We start from the raw sequence: 24,977 nt of genomic DNA, 5'->3' as shown, positions 1-24,977 counted from the left end.
GGAGGAGGGTGTGAGCTGCCCAGGGCTTTGGGCCATCCTCTGGGACTGGTGCTTTGAGGAGAACACCCCTGCCAGTGAGCTGTGCCCTGGCCTGGCCCGTGCCCTGCACTTGGCCCTGTGGCAGGGACTCTGCGCTTCTCCCCTGCATGCTTGCAGAGAGGGCGAGGAGCGGTCAGGAGCCTGCCCGGAGGAGGCTCCAGGGATGGCCGCCCTGCGGCGAGAGGAAGGTTTCACTTTCTTTGGCAATGCCGTGGGGCTGGCTATTTGTTTAAACAACCCCAAAGAAAACCATTTGGCCAAACTGTTAGTTTCTAAACAGTTTACTTCCCTGGTATTTAAACAAACTGCTACCCAGGCCCTGTGGCTGGTCCCAGGGAGGGGGTTGGCCTCTCCTCTCCATGGCCCCGCACAGCCCCCTGCACCCGCCTGTCCTCCCCAGGCCTGCACACCCACGATGAGGGCTGCTGAAGGGATCTCACTGCAGACCAGCGTGGGCACCAGCTCAGCAAGCTTCCGGCAGAGCCAGGCCGGCGGCTCTCTCTGCAGCCGCTCCCTGCTGACCTGGCCCTGGACAGAGTCCCCTGCCTCTGGACTGGGGTCGCCTCTAGGCTGGGCACAGCTCACTCAGACCTTCAGGCAAACAGCTGGATCTTGCCTTTGTCCCAGGTGTCGTGGTCTCCGTAAAACTCAAAACCTCAAAGGCCTTGCAGCCCGAGGGGTGTCGGAGACCCCCCTTTGGAGTCAGTAAATACCTACAGATTGATTCCAGCAATGAATTACGGCCTTGGCTTAGGGGAGCTGCAAGGGATGCTGAGAGTGGGGTTCCCGGTGGTGGGGTGTGCTCGAGGCTTTGGGTTGACCTGCTTGACAGAGGGCTGGAGCCAAGTGCACTCGGCCCTGAAGGTTCTGGGCCCATCTGGGACAGTCTGCCGGAATCGGCCACGTGGTGACAGCCACGTAAATCCGAGAGACACTTTATCTGGAGAGCAGAACCCCCCATCTCAGCAGGGCCCCTGCAGATGCCCCGTAATCCTTGCTTTTCTCCACAGCTCCAGGTAGAGTCTGTGGTTGTGTGCTCACAGGTGGTCTCCTCACTTAAGGTCTCTGCCCCGTGACCCCAAGGGTTTCACGAGGGCGGATCCCGTGTCTGTTTTGTCCATGACTCCATTCCAGGCCCAGGGCCGAAAGTAGCTACCCACAAAGATACTGATGGGATGACTGAGCCAACCAGGAGCCAGTGTGTGCTGCCTCTGGTGATTGAAGTGTTTGAGGGACCTTATTTTTGCACTGGCTGCTGTGTGTCTTTGGGCTGGGAGCTTAATCTCTCTGTGCATCTGGTTTCTCATCAGTAAAACAGGACGTAGTCATACCTCCAGGGTTGGCGTGTGAAGATCGTGTTATTTTAGGTGATTTATTAGGAGGATCACGGGAACAAGGACTGGCAAAGCAGGCTCAAAATGTGTCTCGGGACTGAGTGTCAGTTTCCACCTGGGAGCAGCGTTTTCTTTGGAGTCACGTGGAAATACTGCTTGAGGTCAAGTGTGATTCAACATATGCTCCAGTGAGGCTGGCGTGGCCTTGGCATGGGAGCCCGCGGCCTCTTTGGAAGCTTTTGCAGACACCCCTTGGACAGAGCTCTTCTTGGCCGTGCCCTGGGGGGCTCCTGGCGTGCCAGTTAAGCTGGTGGCCAGTTAAGCTGGAACCCTCCGTGGAGTTGAGTTTATGGTCCCCTGGATGTCAGAGCAGGACAGGGCCTCAGATACCATCGGTTCTGGCCGATTCTGCACTATAGATGTGGAAACAGTCCGGAGAGGGCCAGGGACCTGCCCAAGGTCACCATGGGAGCAGGCCCGGGAGGCGTCTGTCTTGAATTCTCCCTGTTCATCCCAGGATGTGGAGCTGCCTCTCGACGGGCAAGTTTGGTGCCTGCTCCGGGTGTGGTGTCACTCTGGGGGCTGTGGAGGGCGAAGGGGGCATGTGCCAGAATCCCATGAGTTGGCGTGGCGGTGCCCTGGCAGAGGGGCAGCCCGTGTGGGGGTCGGGGGCAGGAGGAGATGTGTGACCTGGGCCTGGAGGGACAGGTCGACGTCAAAGTCAGCAGAACGTTTGGGAGTGTAGCCCAGAGGGAAAAGTCTGTTGGAATTCAGAATTCCCTCTGCCCCGCCCACACACACCAAATCAGAACTTGCGTGAACACCGCTAACTAAATCTGAATTTGGCTCTCAGAGGTTTCCACTGTAGTCGGGCCCTTGAGATACCTCCACTGTAGTCGGGCCCTTGAGATACCTTTCCAGTGCTGCTTGTCACCTCACTTTTCCTACCTCCTGCCTCAGTTTCCCCGGCCCTGGGCATGAGCAGCTATTGCTGTCCCGTGAGCGCCCTCTAGTGGAGGAACGAGATTGCGCTCTCCGGGGCTTGGCGCAGGAGTCAGGACCAGGTCCTGCCCTTGCTGGAAATGCAGGGCGCTGGGACCCTGGGACGACTTTTCAGTTCTCTGTGCTCCTTGTGGCAAGAAGCCAGTGTGGGGGTGTGGAGGCCGTCTGTTGTCTGAAGGCTGCCCCTGGCTGGGCACAGGGAGACTGGGCAGTTGGCTGCAGTGCTGGGCCTGGGGGCCAGGGCCTGAGGGAGGGCCCTGGCCGGTTCAGTCCCTGTCCCCTGTGCTGGGACGGCCCTGTGATGGCAGGCGGTCAGCCCCAGAATGCTGGAAGCGGTCTCCGGCCCTGACCTTCTTGGTTCTGTGGGTCCTTGAGACAAGAAAGGTGGAACAAATGAGTGGACGATGACCCAGCTGGGGGAGGGAGCCACGTGCTGACCCCACCAGCCTCAGACGGCATCCGTGTTGGGGGTTGGGGGCACCCTGGGGACCCTGAGTCTGCTTGAGGCGCCATGTGCAGCTTCTGCCGGGAGTTCCGGTAGATCCCGGCAGGAGGACCAGGACGGAATGGGCAATGCTAGTGCCACCCGTGCAGCCTCCTCTCCCTGGAGGCCCTTTGCCCAGCACCGATCTTCACCTCGGGCCCTGGGGGTCAGGAGCACGTGGCGGGTGGGCCACAGGGGTTCAGAAGGGAGTCCTGTAGCCCCCTGCCCCCTAGGAGATCTGAGAAACCACTGGAGGGTTGTGGGTGGGAAGGGCTGGGGTCTCCATGACCCCCGCAGCTACAGTGGGTGGTAAAGGGGGTCCTGGGGCCTTGGGCCCTGGAATTTGCAAACCGCTGGGCCAGAGGTGCAGGACCGCCTTCTGCAACTGGTCTCCTCGTAGGCCCTGCTGGCCCAGGACGCTCGCTGTGCGCAGGCCCCAGGCCGGGATGTCACCGCAGCGTCCACGCGGAGCAGAGCCTGAGTCCAGCTTCTCTGGTGCTGAGCCTGTGTCATCAGGCCGCTCTGGGGAGTCAGGCCGCACACAGGCACCTGAGTGCAGATAACTTTCTTTGGGATTTAGCACATGCAGATCACGAAGGCTGGCAAATCTTGCCCTCAGCTAGAGGGAGGGGCTTTTACTTGAGACCAGAATCATCCAAATGTCCTCTGTGCCCTGGCTTGTGTCCGCCTGTCTGCAGGGGCATCCTGGGAGGGCTGGGCTCTCCCCTCGTCCTCCTACCTGAGTGTCACCCTGAGCCCCTGTCTGTCCATGAAGGGGCTCGGCCCCAGAGCTACCCAGCCCAGCAGGCTGGGCCCCAGGGTGCAGCAGAGACCAGGGTGGCTGTGGGTGGGGATTCATGGTGGGGTTCTGAGTCACAGTTTGAAGTGTGTGGATAGTGCCTTGCTTGTTCTCCATGGGACCCCATCTCTAGGACCCTATTTAGAAACCAGGTCTGAGCTACTTGGGGTCATTGCTACAATCTGCTGGTCTGTTCCCAGGCCCAGCTGTGTGCAGGCCACGGTGGGCCGTGGTGGAGCCACACCCAAGGAGTCAGGGCCCCTGGGTCTCGTCCTGGCCAGGGCCAGAGCACGTGTGGCCCTGGAGATGTTTCTTACGTCTTGCCTCGGTTATCTGGTATGTCAAATTGTCCCTAAACTCGTCCCTAAACTTTCAGCTCTCAGTGAAGCTGAAAGTGCCCCCCGGGTCTCTGGGCCTCACAGCCAGGACTTCCCTTCATCTCGGTGCTCTGTGACTGTCCGTGAGTGAGGAAGGAGGTTAATTCACGTGGCAGCCATTCCGGCCCCACCTGGGTGCTGGGGTGGTGCAGAGGAGCACTGGGGTCAGAAGCTGCCTCTTGGGTGGAGTTGGGGGGAGCTTCAGGGAAGAAGCATCAGAGCTGGCCCAGAAAGGGTGAGCACCTACAAGGTGGCACGCTGGGGGCGCTGGGCAGTACAGCTGGTGAGTGGGTCTGGAGCCCCATGCCCAGGCAGGACGTGGGGTGTAGGGGCTGGTTTGTGGCTGGGAGAAGGGCTGGCAGGAGAGAAGGGGGACTGAGTGGGGCAACTCCCATGCAGTGGTTGAAACCAGGTGGGCTGGCTGTGTGGCTTTTGGCTGGTTGCATAACCTCTCTGTGCCTCAGTCTTCTCATGTGTAAAAGGAGGAAACAAAGAGTGCCAACCTCATAGAGCTTTCATGAGGGCAAACTAGGATAAGCTGGGTGCATGTCACCTGACATTACCTGTCGTCGTCGTGAGGAAACCCTTGGGGACTCGGCTGAGCCCCGCCCCTACCCTGCCACTCTGGGCCGTCTCTCACGCCTGACCCGGACCCCACCGCTTGTGTCTCCACAGGGGCTGAGGAGGTGCTGCTGCTGGCCCGGCGGACGGATCTGCGGAGGATCTCGCTGGACACGCCGGACTTCACCGACATCGTGCTGCAGGTCGATGACATCCGGCACGCCATCGCCATCGACTACGACCCGCTGGAGGGCTACGTGTACTGGACGGATGACGAGGTGCGGGCCATCCGCAGGGCGTACCTGGACGGGTCGGGGGCGCAGACGCTGGTCAACACGGAGATCAACGACCCTGATGGCATCGCGGTGGACTGGGTGGCCCGCAACCTCTACTGGACCGACACGGGCACTGACCGCATCGAGGTGACGCGCCTTAACGGCACCTCCCGCAAGATCCTGGTGTCCGAGGACCTGGACGAGCCCCGTGCCATCGTGCTGCACCCTGTGATGGGGTAAGATGGGGCGGGGGGCTGGGCGGATGTGCGAGGGAGATTTACCCAGACGGGTGGCTCTGGAACGTTCTCTTGCATCAGAATCCCCTGGAGGAGGGTGTGTTAAAACAGCTGGTGGGCCCCGCCCCAGAGTTGTGATGCAGGACGTCTGGGTGAGGCCTGAGAACCTGCATCTCTAACGGGCTCCCAGGTGGTGTCGAGGTTACTGGTGCCTGGAACCAGCTCTGGCAGGCGCTGCTGCGGCAGCCACGTTTGTGTGCAGAACGCCCTGGAGACCCCGCGAGTCATCTCTTCCCTGGGCTTCAGTTTCTTCTGCAGAAGGGAGTGGTCCACCTGGGTGGGGGTCCCCTGGGCTTTAGCATCACAGAGGCAGAGAAACTGGCTGTCAGCTCCAATGAGGGGAATGTGGCCCTGAGGACCTGCTCCCCGCTCTGCCACCGGTGCACTTGGTCGTGCCACCACCTCCGTGGGCCTCTTTGTCCTCGGCTGTGCGGTGGGGAGGGCGGGGAAGCGGGCTCCAAGGCCCTGACACTGTGGGTCCGAGGCTCCCCAGCGACGTGGGTTTGGCAGCCAGGTGTGCGAGTTTGAGGGGTCCGGGGAAGAGTGTTGGGATGGAAGCGGGGTGGGTGGGGGTGGGTGGTCAGCTGGGCCAGACATATTGGAAGCAGAGACTGCAGCCTAGAGCACCAAAACCTCCACCTCTGGGCTGCCACCCAGGATCCAGTTTCCTTCCTCAGGGGCCACAGGGAACAGTCACCTGTCCTTCGCACAGGGGAGCCCTTCAGCTGAGTGTCGAAGGTTCCACTCTGCCCCTTCCTCCCTCTGGGTGCTCAGCCCACGGGTCGGATGTGAGGCTGCCCCAGACCCTTGGTGGGGTGTCTCCTGCCCGCTGACCTGTGGGATGGGAGGTGAGCCGCAGGCCCATGAGTCCAAGGGCGTGGGTGGCGAAGCCCACATGGGGCGGGCACTGCTGTTCCCGTGGGGCTGTCGGTTCCGCACACTGGGCCCGTTTACTGAGCACCCCCTTGCGATGGGGGCGGGTGTCGCCTCAGCACTGGGGATGTAGCCGAGACAAGACAGATGGGCGCTGTCACTAACATCTGCTTCTTCCGCAGCCTCATGTACTGGACAGACTGGGGTGAGAACCCTAAAATCGAGTGCGCCAACCTGGACGGGCAGGAGCGGCACGTGCTGGTGAACGCCTCCCTCGGCTGGCCCAACGGCCTGGCCCTGGACCTGCAGGAGGGGAAGCTCTACTGGGGGGACGCCAAGACAGACAAAATCGAGGTGAGTCATCGCAGGGGAGGGGGCTTTGGACCGAGACAGAGCACTGGTTCAAGAAGCCGCTCTGTGTAGATGCTCCATGTGGCTCGGCACTGCCCGCCGGTCCCCGCGCCCCGAGTTTTTCACAGAGGCCAGACTTGGCCACCCCTGCGGCCTGACGTACCTGTCAGGTTGGCGTCAATGGACGCCTGGGCTCTGCTGTTTGGGCAAACGGAACACAGGTGGTTCCCGTTCCTGAGAAGGTCTGCTTAGGCCGGATTTGTGTGTCACTCGGATCCCTGATGAACGGCGCATGTGTGGCAGAAATAATAACAATCATACTGCAGTGGCTCGTGCGGTGACGATAATGCAGCGTTACACTATAATAACAACACCCCTGTGCTGTAGTAACGTTACAGAAGCTGTTGTGCTTTCTTTTAGTTCAAACAAACAGAACGTGAAAATAAACTCATACAAAGAGTTTAGATAGGAGACAGGTGAAATTTCAAAACGGAATATTAAAGGTTCATACTCAACCTGATGTTGCGTCAGTGTCTTGCTCGCGGGAAGGGGCATGAGCGAGGCAGGAAGGCAGCTGGTGTTGGTTGGAAGGTAATGACAGAGTGGGCTGGAGAGGACGGAATGGAGAGGACGGAGGGGGGCTGGAGAGGATGGAGGGGGGCTGGAGAGGACGGAATGGAGAGGACGGAGTGGGGCTGGAGAGGACGGAGGGGGGCTGGAGAGTCAGGTCTGGCGCTGTGCTGGAGGAGGGAGCTCGCCGCTGAGGTCGGTTTCTTGAAAGAGGCATCTGGGTTGTTTGCCTGGCCTTTCCCCGTGGTAAACGGCCTTGCGTGGTCACTAACTGCACGGTAACCTTGTCAGCCTCCGAGTTAGGATCTTCCTCCTCGCGCTCAGCGGACCCTGCTTCCCTGAGACGAAAGGCTTCAGCTCGTTCTTTTGTCACAAACTTTCTTGGCTCTGGATCAGCTGATTGCTGTCAGCGCCTTCTCCGTGAGACCAGCCCTGGCGTAAAGGCTGCGCCGTGCGGGTTTGTTCACGTGCGTGGAAGAAACTCGTTCCCAAATTATTAACTTAATTATCTAATGATACATTATTCTGTGGGGACCTTGGGAGCCCACTCGTGAGGATGGAACCTCCCGCTGCAGGTCGGGGTGTCCGTAACCTGGGGGCTGCCGGTACTAGAGAACGTAAGTTGTTACGATGCTTTTTGACGAAAAGGCGTTGCGGGGTCTGAGCCCAAGCTGCCCCACACGGTGTACTGTGGGGGCAGCGGATGCTATCGCGGGAGCCGGGAAGAGGGGATGCGGGACCCTCTGCCCTAACTTTGCCACTACTTTGAGCTTTGTGCCGTTTCGAAACACGGAGTTACGACAAAAACTAAATGACACATCCACCACCCAGCTTAAGACGTAAAATGTTGATGCCGTGGAAACCAGAGGCGATCGCTCTCCTGAATTTGATTTGTCGTCAGACAGTTAATGTCAGGGTTTTTTCCTTTCGTGGTTGCCTCTGGAAACGATGCACAGCCTCACTCTGCCTGTCCTGAGACGATCCCGGTGGCGTCGTCCCGCGTGTGTTCTGGGGCAGCTTCTCGCTCACCTCCGGGACGTCTGCGGAACGTTTGTGTGAGGTGCTCTCGGCGCCGGTGGTAGTTACATGTGTCCCATCGCAGGCCAGTCCCTGACACGGGAACCTGTCCTGGGGGTGGACGCCACCCTCTTTCTAGTGGCTTCCGAACGAGCCTCACGTGTTGGCATCACCATCGAGGGGCACCTCCGCCCTTCTCATGGCTCGAGGGGGAGGCCGAGCCGGGCGGCCTGCGGGGAGAGGGCGGGATGGAGAACACGCGTGTGTCCAGTTGCAGGATTTCTGACCCCAGCACGGCAGGGTCGGGAGCTCGTGCTGGGGGGGCGGGACGAACGAGCCTCCCACAGACACCCGGGGAGCTGTGGCGGCAGCCGCTCCCATCCAGGCTCCTGCGTGTTCTTTAAGGCGAGGCCCTTATTTCCGGGGCAGCTGAGGATGCTTCGTCTTCACACGTCCACCTGCCTGTGGGGACAGGCCAGGGACTCGGGTGTCTGCGTCACTCTTCATATACTCTCACAGCAATGATTTTATTTATGGTGGTAAAATAAACATAACGTAAAAATGACTATTTTAACCATTTTACAGCGAACTATTCAGCAGCATTTAGTACATTTGGAGCGTTTTGCAGCCGTCATTGCTGTCTACCTCTAGAACACTCCCATCGCCCCAGAAGGACACCCCGTATCCACTGCATTCAGCCCCCATCCTCCCCTACTCCCCCAGCCCCTGGCGACCACGGTTCTGCTGCCTGTCTCTGTGGATTTGCTTATTTCTGGACATTTCATGTGAATGGAAGCATGGTGGACTTTTGGGTCTGCGCGATGTTTCAGGGTTCACCCATGTGACACCATGGGTCAGAACTTGGTGTCTTTTTACGGCTGGGTGGTGTTCTGTTGTGTGCTGGAGCATGTTTTGTTCATCCTGCTACCAGTCGACGGGCAGTTGTTTCTGCTCGTTGTCTGCTGTGAAAGTTCGTGTACGAGTGCTTGCTTGCACACCGGTTTTTAATTGTGTCGGGTATTCACCTGGGGTAGGATTGCTGGGTCGTGCAGTGACGTTAGTTTGACTTGCTGAGGAGCCATTAAGCTGTTCCCCACGGCGGCTGCACCATTTTACACCCCTCTGGCAGCATGTAGGGTTCTGATTTCTCCACCTCCTCACCAGCACTTGCTCTTTTCCAACTCAGAAAAAAATCCACCACAGCCGTCCCAGTGGGTGTGCAGTGGCGCCCGTGTGGCTTTTGCGTTTCCTTGGTAACCAAGACGCTAAGTGTGATGTCCCACAGCCGCGTTTTTGAGATACGTAGCCTGGTCCCCATTTGCAGAATGAGGAACTGAGGTTTAGGGGACAGTAACTTGTGCAGGGTCACGCAGCGAGCAGGTGGTCTCCAGGTGGTGTGACTTCAGGGCCTCACAAGCTCTGTTGGCCCTTTTCCAAAGGCCCCGCAGTTTCCCGGTGTCACGGGCAAGGCCCGTAGCATTTCCTGCGGTTTCGGGTGAGGGCAACAGCAAAGCGCAGACAGGTGCGTGTTGTCCGTGGATGATCTGTATCAGCTGGTCCAGGTGGGCGTGGAGAGCGGGTCCTGGGGAGGGGGACGGGCATCTTAAAGGTGAGATGAAGGAGTTCCAGAGTCTCCATAACGTCCGTGGGCAGTCAGCAGGATCAGAGGGTTTGGTGGGGTCGGGCGAAGCAGGAAGTGCAGTGAGGAAAGGGGGTGTGGCTGCAGCCACCCCTGGGCCTCACCCGCTGGTGCCTTCGTTGTCGCGATGACGCGAGCGCTGGTTTTTGATTTTGCACCTGTGGGATCAGTCCACGCGTGGTCCAAGCCCTGTAGACACCATAGGGAATGTGAACGTCCTCCGCCCTGGTGTGGACGAGCAGAGGGGACAGAAGTTGGGGCCGACGGGCAGGGAGAGGGCGGGGGGGCTGGAACACCCTCGCCTCACAAAGCAGGCTGGTGAGGAGCACCCTGTCAACGTGACGTGGTGGGACAGAGAGAAAGGTCAGAGCACATTAAGGCCCACCGAGGAGCTAAAAATGGGGACGTCACAGTCGTTGCAGGAGGGTGAGGAGGGATGGAGTGAGTGACCCGAGTCTTTGCCTGTTGGGGGGGTGCCGGGGGCAGAGCTGAAGTGGATAAACGGAGTGTGCACTAGAAGCACGTTACCTGAGACGTGAGCTGACTGCTGCGAGGCCTGAGAAACCCTTGCAGGGGGCGTCTTTGATCCCAGGAGCATGGGGGACGTTAGAGTACTTGACTGCAAGCCTTCTCGGGGCCTTTAGTATGCTCCCAATGAACTGTTTCTAAGAGGGGAATGAATTGCATGAGCGTTCTTAAACTACAGTCAGAGATCCCTTTCCTTCTGCGCTGTGGCCCTGGTGGCACACGCCGTGGGAATGCCGACCCAGGCTGAGCCCTGCCGTGCCGTCTGCCCGCACGTCCGGAGCGGACGTAGCTGCGGGTTCAGGCTGGATACTCCTCCTGCCCCGAGGAGATGCCGAAACAAACGGGGGGGCCGCGTCTTCCGCGTTTTCTGCTGGAAGTGAGCGTGTCTTTCCCTCCCAACAGTGGGAACTGCTCCTGCACGTGAGGGCAGCTGCCCGCGAGTCCGGGCATCTTCTCGGGGTCTGGCTCAGAGGCTGGGAACGAACCCTCGTGACGTTCTTCAGTGGTGAACGCACCAGGGTCTGGGCTACTGACGTATGAGTGAGCTTCTGGAGCCTTCCTGCCGCGGACCCCCTTTCACGTGAGGGTCTCGGGGCCTGCTTTGGGCTCGTTCTGTGAACACCCACAGGGCACTAGTGTGTGCTTCCTGGCTCTGGGGCCCCGACATGTGCTCCCTGATGGCCGCCTGCTCCCTGTGGACCGGGCAGCTAGCTCAGGCGCAGCCGCTGCTCCTGGGGCTCAAGACAGCTTCCGAAGGCTTCGGGGGGAGCAGCTGATGTGCAAGGACCCACGTTCACCTTTCTGAGGGTGCAGCTGGACTCCAGGTGGGAGGATGGTCAGGGAAGGTACAAATGGGGTCAGGAAATAGGACACGCTTCACACAACGGGGACACTTCCCAGAGCTGGTGTCTGAAGGCAAGGAGACAGCTGAGCAGATGCTGAGGCCCGAGCACCAGCCTTGGGTGAGATTTGCCGCCCACGTTTGCGAGCGAGAGAGGATCCTGATCCGTGTGGCCATGTGCACGGCCTGTCTCTGGCTGCGGAGCGCGGGCACTGGGAGGAAGTGCGTCCGGGGGACGGACAGCTGTCCCTTCAAAGAGGAATTCAGGCTCCCGAGTTCCGCCCCCAGTCCCCCTGGAGGACTTTACGGGGTGGCTGTGGCTGATCCCTGGATGAGTTGGGAGAACAAAGGTCTGGAAATGCTGAGCTTATGAAATGGGGCTTCATCTGGACGGCGTTCGCGGCACCCAGCTCGGATGTACAGAACGGAGGTGGCTGGCAGGTCTGCGTGGCCTCTCCCGGTGGGGCCTCCTGCTGGCCTCGTCTGTGACGGCTGTCCTGGAAATCAGCCCCCGGCAGCCCAGTGGTCACACACGGGGCTGGCAGCCCTGGGCCTGTGACCAGCTAGTGCCATCATGAGTGACAGCTGGGAGTGGCGTGTGGCCCCTGGTGTGGGTGTGGGCTGAGGCCGCTCCCTTGCTGGCTCAGTCTGGGTGGCAGCTCCCCTCTCCACCTGCTGGGGCCTGCCCAGGTCGGTCCTGACACGAGGACCTGACCCACTGTGATGGCCCAAATGGGTGTGGCCTGAGGTCCCTCCCTGCCCCCCATAGCGGCTGCTTCTCACTGTTTTCCCAGCCTGTCTTCAGCCCGGGACTCCTTGACCGCTTTCCTGAGTCGGAGCCCTCGGGTTGGAAGTTCAGCTACCACGGGTGCCCTTAGCCACACTCAGCCCATCCTGTGACCCTCCAGCATGTCCTGTTCCTGCCCACCTGGACACCCAAGCCATCCGGGAGCTTCCCCCTTTTACCCGCCACAGCTCTTACGCTGTGTGTCCCAAGACACAACTTCATTTGTGAATGTGACTAGTGTTGCTGTCGCCCGCAGGGGTCTCCGACTGGTGACGCTCAGGCTGTGCTCCCCCCTCCTCTGGCCGCCGCCTCAGCTCTTCCCCAGCGCCAGCCCCACTTGCCCAGCTGCCCCTGCCTGCTCCCCCTGGAAGCCTGGGGTCATCTCCAGCCATATGCCATGGTCTTGTGTGTGGGGATGACCCACGCCCTCCACCCACTTGGCTGCCCGGGGAGGGTCTTCCTTTCCAAAATGGTGACATCCCGGTTCCTACCTGGAGGCCGGAAGCTGTAGCCACCCACCCCCGTCCAGGGCTTGTGCTGTGACTTGGCCGCAGAATTATTATCATCGTCATCGTGACTTCACCTACCTGTGAGCAGACCTCGTCTCCCAAAGCGGACGAGAGCTCTCTGAGGGTCACTGTGCTGACCCCAGGCCTGATCCGGCAGGGTGGTTTTTACAGGTGTGTTGTTGCTGGTCAAGGTGTGCTGGAAGTTGTCGTCCAAAGACCACTTGGGATCATTTTTCTCCAGCGTCAGAGCAGCTAAGAACTGCTCTTGCAGCCTGATGTCTTTGCAAGTTGGTGAGTCAGCGAGGTGCTCCAGGGGCTTCCGTAACCCAGGTGCAGAGTGGCGGGTTCGAGGAGGCGTCCGAGTGGCCGTGGAGGTGTCTGAGGGAGGCTCTGCTCGTCGAGGACGCGTCGGCCCAGAGCCACCACCCTGCCCTTGCTGTGGGTGCAGCCTGGGAGGAGCAGCTTATGGCCTCCCCCCACTTTGTTTGGGGCAGCCAGGGAGTTGGGAACAGAATGGAGAGAGAAGTGGCTGCCAGGCAGCGCCCGTCACCATGGCTCGCCCGGGTCCCCTGGGCTCCTTTTCACTGTGAACGGAGCCGGGAGGTGGATTCCTTTGCCTCGGTTCAATTTAACACGTCTGGAAATTGAGTTATTACAATTAAGAAAGTAAGGAAATAGGATAGGAGGAGAAAAATCAAAGAGATATATTGCCTTTTTGGTAGATTGAAACTTCGAGTCCTTTTTTTTTCTAGGTGGGGATTATTTTCTTTGTCGTGTCCATGTACTGCACTGACGGGCCAGCCCCCAGCCCTGCTTCCTGTGAGTGGAGGAAGGGACAAGGGTCTGCGCTGGCGTCCCACCCACACTTCCTCGCTGTGCACCAGGGCCAGGTGCCTTCCTGGTGTGGCTCTGTGCTGCGGGGACGGGCCCAGCCTCTCAGATATTCTCTGAGTATCCGCCATGCAGTGGGGTGTGCGTTCATTGCCTTGCGTTCATTGCCTTTGTGTGCCTTCCTGTTGGGGGCGGGCAAAACTCGACCAAGAGCCCTAAACCATGTGGGACCCAGGGCCCATTGCCTGCCATGCACTGCTCCCTGGAACTGCCATGACTGGTGCAGCCTGGCTAGCCCAGCGTTTGCACCTGGCTGGCCCCTCAGAGCACCCTGGGGAGCTGCTTTAATGCTCCTGGTGCCTGGGCCTTCTGATTCTGATGTAATCCCTGCAGCTGGGGCCGGGCCATGCACCCTGTTTTGTGAAGTTCCCTGGGTGACTGCAGCTCCTGGGCTAGTCTAATCCCTTTAGTTACAGGTGGAGAGACTAGGTCCCTGAGGGTACAAGGACAAGGACAAGGCCCCCGCCCAAGGACACAGAGTACGTGGGGCAGAGTTGGGCTCCCGCCCAGAGCCGTGTGCCCCGCCCTGCCCTATTGACCCAGGAGTTTTGTCCTGAGCCGTCCAACAACAGAGGACCAGAGTCTTTCCTGCTCTGCGTGCATTCAGTCTGTCTTATAATTTTGCCACCTGCAAGACAGAGGATCTGTAGCTTTTCTGATGAGCCGGAAACGCAGTCTGGCTGCAGGGGCCTGCCGAAGCTTGCCTGCGATGGCTTTGTGTCTCTTTCATCCTGGCCTGAGAGCTTGGATGTGGTGTCTTTACCGAGTTTTCCTTTTAACATAAGTTTCTGCGGGATCATCGCTCATCAGAACCACGTCTTACGTGTGTGTGTCTGTGTTTCGGCTCGTTACGGCGTTTTTATGTTTGACGGTATTTCCTCCTCTGTAGCTTTTACACTGGTTGCTCTTAATCAGCACTGACTCTCCGAGAGAAAGAGTGAGCTTTTACATCTCAGAGCAAACAGGGTGGAAAGCATCTTAGACGTGGAACAAGAGGCGCCCTCAGAGATCATCTGGTCCTGACTGAGCAAGAAATTAGTTCACAGGGAAGTGGGAGAAACTTGCCTCGGGCCCTGCCGTTGCTTGGCCTTTGGCAGCACTGTGCGGTGGCTGTGATCTGGGGATCCCCCACCCCATCGCCCGGGGCAGGCCTGGCTAGGGGACCCCAGGATGCCTTCCTATGGAGCACACCCTCGTCGGAGACCTGCCCCTTGGTCCTCCAGGCACCGCTGGCCATCGGTCAGCAACGGTGAGGGAGAAGACACCTGTTTGCCTCGTGTGTTCACATTATGCCGCCCGTCCCAGCGCAACGCTCACACCCAGGCAGGGGGAAAGGGCTCCTGAGCTGCCCCGTCACTGCCCTGTCATCCAGAGACATGGCATCACGATGAAAATGTCATTTGTCCAGCATCCCCGATGAGCCACGACACCTGGTGTGTTTTGGTACCTGGCACAGTGCAGACGGAGCAGAGGCTCCTGGGAGCCCAGGGGTCAGGGGTCAGGGTTGGCCCTCGCTGGCAGGGCCCCAGCCCATCCATAGCCATGTCTGTGCCGTCCCACAGGTGATCAACGTTGACGGGACGAAGAGGCGGACCCTGCTGGAGGACAAGCTCCCGCACATTTTCGGGTTCACGCTGCTGGGGGACTTCATCTACTGGACTGACTGGCAGCGCCGCAGCATCGAGCGGGTGCACAAGGTCAAGGCCAGCCGGGACGTCATCATCGACCAGCTGCCCGACCTGATGGGGCTCAAGGCAGTGAACGTGGCCAAGGTCGTTGGTGAGTCAGGGAGGCCCAGCCCATGGCTCATTCTTGCTGACTGGCACAAGGAAGAAGTAACAGGTCCACGTGGACCTGTAAGTGTCCAGCCGGGGTGCCCCACCCTGGGGAAGGGCAGAACAGGAAAAGGTGACAATATGTGGCCAAGGCCAGATGGGAATAGGGGTGGCGTATGGACCAGGGACGTTGACCAGGTAGTGGTTGTGGACTAGGAATGTCGGTAGTTGTTACGACAGTGACCGACATTTGTTGAACACCTGCTGTGTGCCAGGCGCTGGCTGAGGGCCTTAGTGCCCATGTGCTAATATAGTTACCACTCTGTTCTTGCTTGTGGTGCTGAGCTCAGGGCTCAGCCCTGGGTCTGCCTGGACCTCATCGCTGGGCCGGGCTGTGAATGTTGTCCACTGTGGCCAGGCTTGACCCTCAAACGCAAATACACACACACAACCTTTACCGGGAAGCCAGGATCTGCAGAAATCTCACTGAGGAGGTCATTGTTTGACACAGAATTTGTCTCTTTCTGAAAAGGACTCCAGGTCAGCAAGTCACACTGGAGAGATCGGCATCTGGGGGTGGGAGTGGGGAGCTGTGCCACGGGGCAGGGGCTCTGTTCCCAGCGGGGGCCTGGCACCTGGTACCGTGCCTGTGTGCTGGAGGCGCCCAGCAGATCTCTGCCGGACACGCGCGTGAGTGGACAGAGAGGACCCAGTGCTCACTGCCAAGTTGCCTGAGGTCTAGTGGGTGAGATGCCCAAGTGAGCCGTGCTGCCGGTCGGATGGCCACACCTGTGACGTCAGAGAGGTCCTCAGCTTTAAAATATGAGGGAGCTAATTGAGGTTGGAACTGAGGGAGTAGGTGGAGGCAGGGTTTGCCCAGCGGAAGGGGCAGCCGAGCAAAGGCCTGGAGGTGAGGTGGGACAGGTGGTCTTGGAGCAGCTGGTGCTCCCTGCCATGGGCCTGTGTCAAAACCTGCGCTCCTGACGCAAAGGGGACGGGAGGGCGGGCTGTGTAGATTAGTTTTACGAGCCATTTTTAAAAACACATTCGTTAGGCTGGGCACAGTGGCTCATGCCTGTAATCCCAGCATTTTGGGAGGCTGAGGCTGGAGGATCGCTTGAGCCCAGCAGTTTGAGGCTACAGCGAGCCATGATGGCGCCACTGCACTCCAGCCAGGGCGACAGGGCGACAGAGCGAGACCCTCTCTCAAAACAAACAAAAAAAACCCCACAGAAACACCTTTGTTATCCACATGGAGGGTGAGACTCAATGGTGAGCGATTGTTCAAAAAACAAAAAATAAACCCCAGAGATAAAAAAGGACGCACCCACAGGGCTGTGATTTAAAGGCGAGAAATTCCCCCCTCCCCGCCATCTCATGGTTTACTAAGGGAGATGGGGAAAGGATTCTTTTTTTAGGCTTAAATATTTAACACTATTATTAAAGCCAATTTTAATGGCACTTTGGGAGATGAGTGAGACGAACAGACTGGGCAGAAACAAACGAGCACGCCGCCTACCGTCTGCTCTCGTAAAAAGAGACGCCTGTGCCTGTCCTGGGAGAATGCGAGTTTCCAGGGTTGCTGAGGATGTCAGTGACTTGCGGGCAGCACCTGGGTGGGACCCGAGGGAGCCAGTCCCATCGCAGGCCGGGAGGGGCGACTGGCCCAGGCTGCCGGGAGGCCTCGCTGCACCCAGGGCTGGCCGCCTGGGCTGGGGCTCGCGCTGCGCTGCCCCCTAACTGCCGGGGTTACCCCAGTAGCTTCTCTGGACTCTAGTTTCCTCGACTGAAAACGGGGATGAGAATAACTGCTGCCTGCTGGGTCGATGGAGTGAGTTGAGACAGGTGACCCGGGGACCAGTGCCTGGCTCGTGGTGAAGCCCAGTCAGAGCTGCTGCTGTTACTGTCACTGCCACTCGGCCGGACCGGAGAGAACTTGGGTTGCCATCATCCGGGGTTCTCTCCCAGCGCCCCACCTGCTGTCCCCGGTTGACGTGTGGTGGGAGTAAAGCCGCGAGCGATGGTGGCTTGGTCCCACCGCTTTCTCTGCTGGGCTCTTGGTGTTTAGGGCCTGCGCTTTCGCTTCCAGGAACCAACCCGTGTGCAGAGGGGAACGGCGGGTGCAGCCACCTGTGCTTCTTCACCCCCCGAGCAACCAGGTGCGGCTGCCCCATCGGCCTGGAGCTGCTGAGCGACATGAAGACCTGCATCGTGCCCGAGGCCTTCCTGGTCTTCACCAGCAGAGCCGCCATCCACAGGATCTCCCTGGAGACCAACAACAACGATGTGGCCATCCCACTCACGGGTGTCAAGGAGGCCTCCGCGCTGGACTTCGACGTGTCCAACAACCACATCTACTGGACGGACGTCAGCCTGAAGGTAGCCTGGGCTGATCGCACGCACGGGCGGCTCTCGTGTGAGAACTTGCCTGGAATGTTACTGCCTCAAAGACTTCGAAAAATTTTTTTAAAAGAGCTATAGTATTTATTGTAACTTGATTCAAGCTGATAAAATATTAGCGAAAGTGTGCTTTTTTTTTTTTTTTGAGGCAGAGTCTCGCTTTGCTGCCCAGGTAGAGTGCAGTGGCATCATCCTAGCTCACAGCAACCTCAAACTCCTGGGCTCAAGCCATCCTCCTGCCTCAGCCTCCCGAGTAGCTGGGACTACAGGTGCACGCCGCCACACCTGGCTAATTTTTTCTATTTTTGGTAGAGATAGGGGTCTTGCTCTTGCTCAGGCTGGTCTCGAACTCCTGAGCTCAGGCGATTCCCCCACTTTGGCCTTCCAGAGTGCTGGGATTATAGGCGTGAGCCACTGCACCCGGCCAGTGAAAGTATTTTTAATAAACAAATATGAGCGACTAATGAGCAGATCCGCTAGACACACAGGCTTTTATTGAGCGCTGGCGTAAACGCGAAACACTGGTTATCAATCACCCTTGACTTCAGGCTCACCCCACCCGCTCCCTCGCTGGAGCCCATTTGCTTAGCAAACTCTTTCCTCATTGTGCAAACATCTGGATAAATACAGGACAGGCTTTTTTGCTTTCTAAAGTGGGGTTTGGCAAACTGATCCGTGGGCTGGCCTCCTGGTTTTGTAAATAAAGTTTTATTGGAATGTGGCAGTTCCGTCTGTTTATGGGTTGTCTGCAGTGGCTTCTCTGCTCTTGAGTCTAGTTGTGGCAGATCCGTGTGGCCTGTGAGGTCTAAAATATTTGCTGTCTGCCCCTTTACAGGACAAGTTTGCTGTTCTAAAATACTGGACAACTGAAACAGTTAATCATCTTTTTTATTCTACTATTTGTATTACATATCTTTGAAAGATTATTTCTGATTTTAAAAGTCACAAGGTTTCTTTGTAAAAAAAAAAAAAAAAAGAAAAAACAAAAAGGAAATACAGAGAAAAGTATAAAGGAGAAAATAAAAATCACCTGTAACCTCACTAGTCAGAGCCAACCATTTCTGACACTTCTGTGTGTTTCCTTCAAGTCTTTTTTTCTCTAAGATAGTATTTTTCATAATCACAGTCTTATGCTACAGAGAATTCTGTATTGTGATTTTTTTCCACCAACATTGTAAAAAGTGTTTTATTTAAGCTGTTACAAACTCTTTAATATTTTTAAACATGTAAAATATTCTACTGCACAGATATTCCCTGTTAGACCTAACCATTCCCAATTCCAAACACTATCATAGTAACAAACATCTTTGGAGCCAGGTGTGGTGGTGAGAGCCTGTAGTCCCAGCTACTCGGGAGGCTGAGGTGGGAGGATTGCTTAAAGCCAAAAGTTCAAGACCAGCCCGGGCAGCATAGTGAGACCCCATCTCTACAAAAAATTTTAAAAAATTAGCTGGGTGGCATGCTGCATGCCTGTAGTCCCAGCTACTCAGGAGGCTGAGGCAGGAGGATCGCTTGAGCCCAGGAGTTTGAGGTTGCTATGAGCTAGGACTGTGCCACTGCACTCCAGTCAGGATGACAGAGTGAGACCCTGTGTCTTTAAAAAACAAACAAACAAAACAAAATTCTGTGTATACTGTGTGTAAAGCCTTTTTCTTATATTTTGAATAGTTCTTTGTCTTTTATGTTTTTATTAGTTGGAAACTCAGAATAAAGTTTCAGGAGGAAGATTCCTGTGTGAAAGGATACAAATGTTTTTAAGCCTCACATATGTACATATGTCATATGTTTATCAACATCCAAGTTGCTTTTTCTTAAAAGATTGCATTTTGCTACATTTCAAATGTTCATTTCAAAACTCTTGAATATTGGCGACCTGATCCCAAACGTGGTCAGCAGTTGCTCCAGGTGACCAAGCTCCTCGTGGTCAGGTGTCTACAAAAGATGCTGGTTCCTAAAACGAGGCCCTTTCCCTCCTCGCCTTCCGCCAGACCATCAGCCGCGCCTTCATGAACGGGAGCTCGGTGGAGCATGTGATCGAGTTTGGCCTCGACTACCCCGAAGGCATGGCCGTTGACTGGATGGGCAAGAACCTTTACTGGGCCGATACCGGGACCAACAGGATCGAAGTGGCTCGGCTGGACGGGCAGTTCCGGCAAGTCCTTGTGTGGAGGGACTTGGACAACCCAAGGTCACTGGCCCTGGATCCCACCAAAGGGTAAGGGCCATGTTTGTCCGTGGCCTGCGTCCCCATGCCCTGCTACCACTCTACCCTGGCCAGCACAGCCAACGAAGGAGAGTGGTAGGCTGCCCGCCTGGCACTGTGTGATTAGAGTTGTATGACCGCCATTCCCTGTGACGGTGGCCAGGGCTGTTAGGACCCTCGGAGGTCGTCTAGTGCACTCACGGAGGGAAGCTGAGGCCAGAGCAGAGGGAAAGGATAGAAGCCGCTGTATCAGGCACTGTGCTGGCTACGTTCACCTGGGCTGGCTCATTGGAGCATCTGGGGTGGGTGTCTGTGTCTGCGATTTCACAGATGTGGAAACTGAGGCTCAGAGAAACTAAGTGACTTACCCAAGGTCACCAGGCCAGTTAGAGCAGAGATTGGCCTAGACGTTCTATCTCGGGCTCCTGTCTAGGCCTCCTTTCCTGGCACTGGGTGCCAGACTCTGCGATCACAGAGCTGGCCTCGAGGTCCTCAGGTTTCAGGCTGCCCGGGAGCGGCTCCTTGCAGGCCACTGAGCTGCAGCTGAGTACCCACCTCTGGAGGGAAACGTGCTTTCATCTGCTGGGCAGCTCGGGGGCCCTGGGCAGGGTCTCTCTCTGGACCTGAGCTTGCTTTTCTGTGCGGCGAGCACAGTGCCCACCCCGTAAAGTGTCCATGATGCCCACGGAGCAGCTCGACCCCTGCCTGTCACGTGCTCTGCTGTGGGAGAAAGGAAGATTCCAGGACGGCAGGGCACACAGAAAGAGGCCCAGGTGTAAGGGGAAGGGCAAGGGGAGCTTACAAAATCCGGGTTTTAGGATGTGTTTCCTTTTCTGGATCTGCTAAGAGGAGGAAGGAGGAGTCGGGGGAGCAGCACAGGGCCGAGTCTGCACTCTGACCTGCTGGGCCGCCTTTGCCTGGACCCTGTTTTCCACCCTCTTCAAGCGAAGGGATTGTCTGTCTATCGTGCCCCCGTCCGTCCTGGCTTCTGCCGTCTCCCCGTGCCCGGTCGAGCTTAGTTAGCATTTGTCCTGACAGAAGCTCCCCAGCCTCGGTGTTCTAGATGTGGTCGCCTTGTCTCTGCACCTGCTTTCGTGTCTGTAAGCGGGCGTTCGCTCGCCTTGCAAGCGAGCCGCTGCCGGAACTCAGGGAGGCAGCATAGCGATGGCCCCGTAGGGTCGTTTGGGCTGCAAAGGTCTCAACCCTTCCCTGCTTCCAGGACGTGGCTTTCTCCAGGAAGGGAGGGCCAAGCTGAGCAGATGGTGGCCTTATGTGTCCCCTGCCACCCTCTGCCTTGGCGAGAGTGGACTCACCAATCCCCGGTGCCTTCCAGCTACATCTACTGGACCGAGTGGGGCGGCAAGCCCAGGATCGTGCGGGCCTTCATGGACGGGACCAACTGCATGACGCTGGTGGACAAGGTGGGCCGGGCCAACGACCTCACCATTGACTACACCGACCAGCGTCTCTACTGGACCGACCTGGACACCAACATGATCGAGTCGTCCAACATGCTGGGTGAGGGCGGGCTGAGGCCCTGTGCTTTGGCATGGCGGGTGGGGTGGCTGGGTGTGGGCCACCTCCCAGCCCCACCACGCTGTGCCCCTCTGGCCTGCAAGTCCCCTGTAGGAGGTATGGGTACAGCCTGAGCTCATCAGCCTCACCCTTCCCTGGGGGTTGTCCCTGTCCCCCTGTGCTGCCGTTGCTGTGGTTGTGTCGGAAGAGGCCCTGGTTGCAGCTGTTCCCTGTGCACCTGCTGGCGCCAGTTCCCAGCTAGGCCCTGGGCAGGGGCATAGCAGAGCCTTTCATTGATGGGGAAACTGAGGCCCAGGGAAGTCACAGGACTTGCCTGAGGTCACAGAGCTAGTGAGTTGTGGAGCCCTCCTTGGACACCAGCGCTCAGTCTCCACCCAGCACCCCTGGGCTGCTGTTTTCATCTCCTTTACAGATGGCAAAAATGAGGCTGAGGGAAGCTTTAAGAAAAACCTGCCCCAGCTCATCCGGCTATAGCGGCAGGATTTGAACCTGGAGTAGAAACTGGAGACCGTTCTGCTAGAGGGGAGTGGTTATGTTAGTTGTCCTGGATGATGTGCCAGGGGACTGGGGCCACCGCGGTCCACAGTGACCCCCCTCCCTGCCCAGTTAGGAGAATGGAAGGTTGGTGGGGCAGAAACTCTGAGGGCTCAGACCTGACTCCCAGGCAGGCCTCAGCTTCTGGGCAGACAGGGAAGGAGAGGGTGTGGCTGGTCGTGCAGCACTAGGATCGTCACCCAGGCAGCCCTGGCTTTGGTGATCCAGGTTGGCTGATTGTACCCTGGGCCTGGCAGAGCTTCTGCGAGCCGTCCAGCGCTGTGGGGCCTACAGGAAGGGTGAACAGAATTTGGCTTCCTGCCCGATCACTGCTGCTGCTGTCTGTGGTGGGTGTGGCTGTGGCGCTGTGTGGACGAGGAAACCGGGGTTTAGGCGAGCTGGATGCCTTGGCCCAGGCACTGTGCGGGCAGACCTGGAGCTGGAACCCCGGTGTCCCGGTTTCTGTCTAGGGCGGCTGCACCCGCCCTGGACTCTGACTGCCCTGGTGTCTGAGGCCAGCGGCACGGTCTGAGTGTGTCTTTGAGACCCGCACTCCAGCTCGGCTGTGAATCGCGTGACCTTGCTTGCCTGGTCTTTACCCGAAGCTGGTGCCAGACCAGAAACCAGTCACAGCACAGTTGTGGTTCCTGAAATACCGCGCTCATTAATCACCCTGGGTGAGGACAGTCCCAGCTGAAAACCAGCGAAGTCCTGGTGACTGGCCTGAGCCTGCAAATCGAGGGTGGCCGTGCGCGCAGGGCCTGGCTGTCACTCTGCTGCATGTCTTCTGTTCCATGCTCTGGGTGTCACTGAGTGCTTGATTAACAGTGCTGATGGCCCGGGCTGGTCCCTGGGGGAGCAAAGGATGAGTGACAATGCCTGACGTGGCGTGAGCTGGCGGGGACGTGGATGTGGAGCCTCACTGCCCGGGCTGCTCCCGGCCCTGCTGCTTAGGAACTGTGTGACTTTAGCCAAGTCCCTTACCCTCCTGTGCCCTGGCTTCCTAGTAACGATGGTACCTTCCTCACAGAGTTGATGTAGGAATTAATTAGATAACGTGGACAAAAGCACCTCTCACATGCCTGGCACCCACTGAGTGCCCCCGGAGGGTCCTCCGAATCTCCGTGAGGTCTGACCACGTTGTTATTCTTCTTGCTGTTAATCTGTAACTTACAGCATATGAAGACACCACCATTTGTAGTTGACGTATATTTGGGTTGTTTCCAGCCTGTGACTATTATAAATAGTCATGTACCGTATAACGTTTGGGTCAATAACAGACGACGTGCATGATGGTGGTCCCCTAGATTATAATACCGTATTTTTACTGTGCCTTTTCTATGTTTAGATATGTTTAGATACAGAAATACTTCCCCTTGTGTTACGGTGGCCGCCAGGATTCAGTGAGTAACATGCTGCCCAGGTTTGTAGCCTAGGAGCGATAAGCCTTACCATACAGCCTGGTATGTAGTGGGCTATACCAGCTGGGTTCGCGTAAGTACACACTGTAGTGTTTGCACAACAATGAAATCGCATAATCACGCGTAACGATGCATTTCTCAGAACACATCCCTGTTGTTAGCGACTCGTGACTGTACGTACTGCCGTGGACATTCTCGTGTGTGTGGTTTTGGTGGGTGGTGCGTGCGTTTCTCTTGCACACACACCCAGGAGTGCAGTTGCCGAGTAGGCGGATGTTCAGCTTTGGTAGACCCTGCCCGTTGTCCAGAGTGGCCAAAGACTTTAAGGATTTCTCGTGGCTGCCAGGCTGCAGGGTTGGACCAGTTCGCCCAGCAAAGCGCCCCGTGCTTTGTGGCCTGGCTGTGCCGGTGCTGATGCCGTGCGCACCCGTTTCCACGCAGGTCAGGAGCGGGTCGTGATTGCCGATGACCTCCCACACCCCTTTGGCCTGACGCAGTACAGTGATTATATCTACTGGACGGACTGGAATCTGCACAGTATCGAGCGGGCCGACAAGACCAGCGGCCGGAACCGCACCCTCATCCAGGGCCACCTGGACTTCGTGATGGACATCCTGGTGTTCCACTCCTCCCGCCAGGATGGCCTCAACGACTGCATGCATAACAACGGGCAGTGTGGGCAGCTGTGCCTCGCCATCCCTGGGGGCCACCGCTGTGGCTGTGCCTCACACTACACCCTGGACCCCAGCAGCCGCAACTGTAGCCGTAAGTGCCTTTCTTTCCCCCTACCACACTCCCACGTTAGATTAGGCTGGCTGTGGGAGCCGAGGTTGAAGGGACCTTTTCATCTATGGTTAGCTTGGTGTACATGGACGGCTGGACAGGTTGTGCACTGTGCAAACCACATAATGCTCCTTGGAAGCCCAGGCTGCGTGAAGGACTTGTTGCATTATCAAGACACAAGTAAATGGGCCAAGCTCTCAGCTGGCAGTTTCCAGGGGAGGATCTCGAAGTGAGAGCCAGTCGCTGGGGGAGAGCACCCACTCACATTGCTGGTACCGTGCTGAGTGCTTTCCATGGCACTCTTACTCCTCAGGCCTGTGGGTGGTGCGTAACACGGTCCCCATTGCACAGAAAAGGAACCTAAGGCAGAGATGTGTAGTAAACCCGCCCAAGGCCACGCAGCGGGAAAGGTTTGAGCCAGACTCCCGGCAGGCCGGCTCCCACGCCTCCCCCCAGACCACGTGGCCTTGCATCGGCTCGTAATCCTCATACTGACCTCTGAGTTATAGGTGGGCCTTTCCGTTCTCATTTCAACGATGGGAAAAGAGGTTCAGGGACCCCAGGGTGACTCTTCCCACGGCCCTCAGAGTGCAGGTGCATCCTGTTGGCAGGCTTTTCTCCCGTGACACCGGCACAGAGCCAGTCGTAATCCAGCCTCTTCGCGGCACTCGGCAGTTTAGAAAGCTCTTTGTGGTCTGGGCCTGTCTGCGCCCCAGGCAGCCTTGGGCGCCCCCAGGGGCTGGTCTTGCTGTCCAGCTGTGTTGATGGGGAACTTGAGGCTTCGAAAGGTTCGTGGGCCGTTGGGGGCCTTTGAGCTGGTATGTGACAGGTCTCGGCTCCCTCTGGTCCCGTTGCTCACTTTTCCTCCCTGGGCCGCACGTGATAGGTCACGTGGGGGTGCAGGTAAGCCAGGCACGGAGGGGATGCCGCTACTCGGACTCTCCCGTGGCCGGCAGACCTGGGGTGATAACTTGGATTTCAAACCAGCTCCTGTAGTCCTCAGATGGTGGCTGCACTGGTGTCCTCCCACGTGCTCTGGGTGCCATGGTTTCTGAATGCAGGCAGCCGGACACAGGTCTGCAGACCTCTGTCATCCGCCACGAGGGAGGGGCCGTCCTGTGTCCTGCTCCCTCTGGAAAGCAGGGTCTTCAG

General features: G+C 57.8%; 1 protein-coding gene across 1 annotated transcript in view; it reads left to right on the top strand.

Moving 5' to 3' along the window:
- Nucleotides 1–24,977, top strand: part of LRP5 (low density lipoprotein receptor-related protein 5) — a 123,138-nt gene that overhangs the window by 55,478 nt on the left and 42,683 nt on the right. The window contains exons 6-12 of the mRNA XM_012664840.1: nt 4,711–5,107; nt 6,223–6,394; nt 14,736–14,952; nt 17,038–17,327; nt 19,337–19,563; nt 20,885–21,069; nt 23,484–23,807. Coding sequence (XP_012520294.1) covers nt 4,711–5,107; nt 6,223–6,394; nt 14,736–14,952; nt 17,038–17,327; nt 19,337–19,563; nt 20,885–21,069; nt 23,484–23,807 — 1,812 coding nt within the window. The remainder of the gene's footprint in view (nt 1–4,710; nt 5,108–6,222; nt 6,395–14,735; nt 14,953–17,037; nt 17,328–19,336; nt 19,564–20,884; nt 21,070–23,483; nt 23,808–24,977) is intronic.

Source organism: Propithecus coquereli, unplaced genomic scaffold (genome assembly GCF_000956105.1).
Source record: "Propithecus coquereli isolate 6110/MARCELLA unplaced genomic scaffold, Pcoq_1.0 Scaffold120, whole genome shotgun sequence".
Taxonomy (NCBI): Eukaryota; Metazoa; Chordata; class Mammalia; order Primates; family Indriidae; genus Propithecus; species Propithecus coquereli.
Note: the sequence above shows the minus strand (reverse complement) of the source record. Positions and strands in the feature narration are given on the sequence as shown.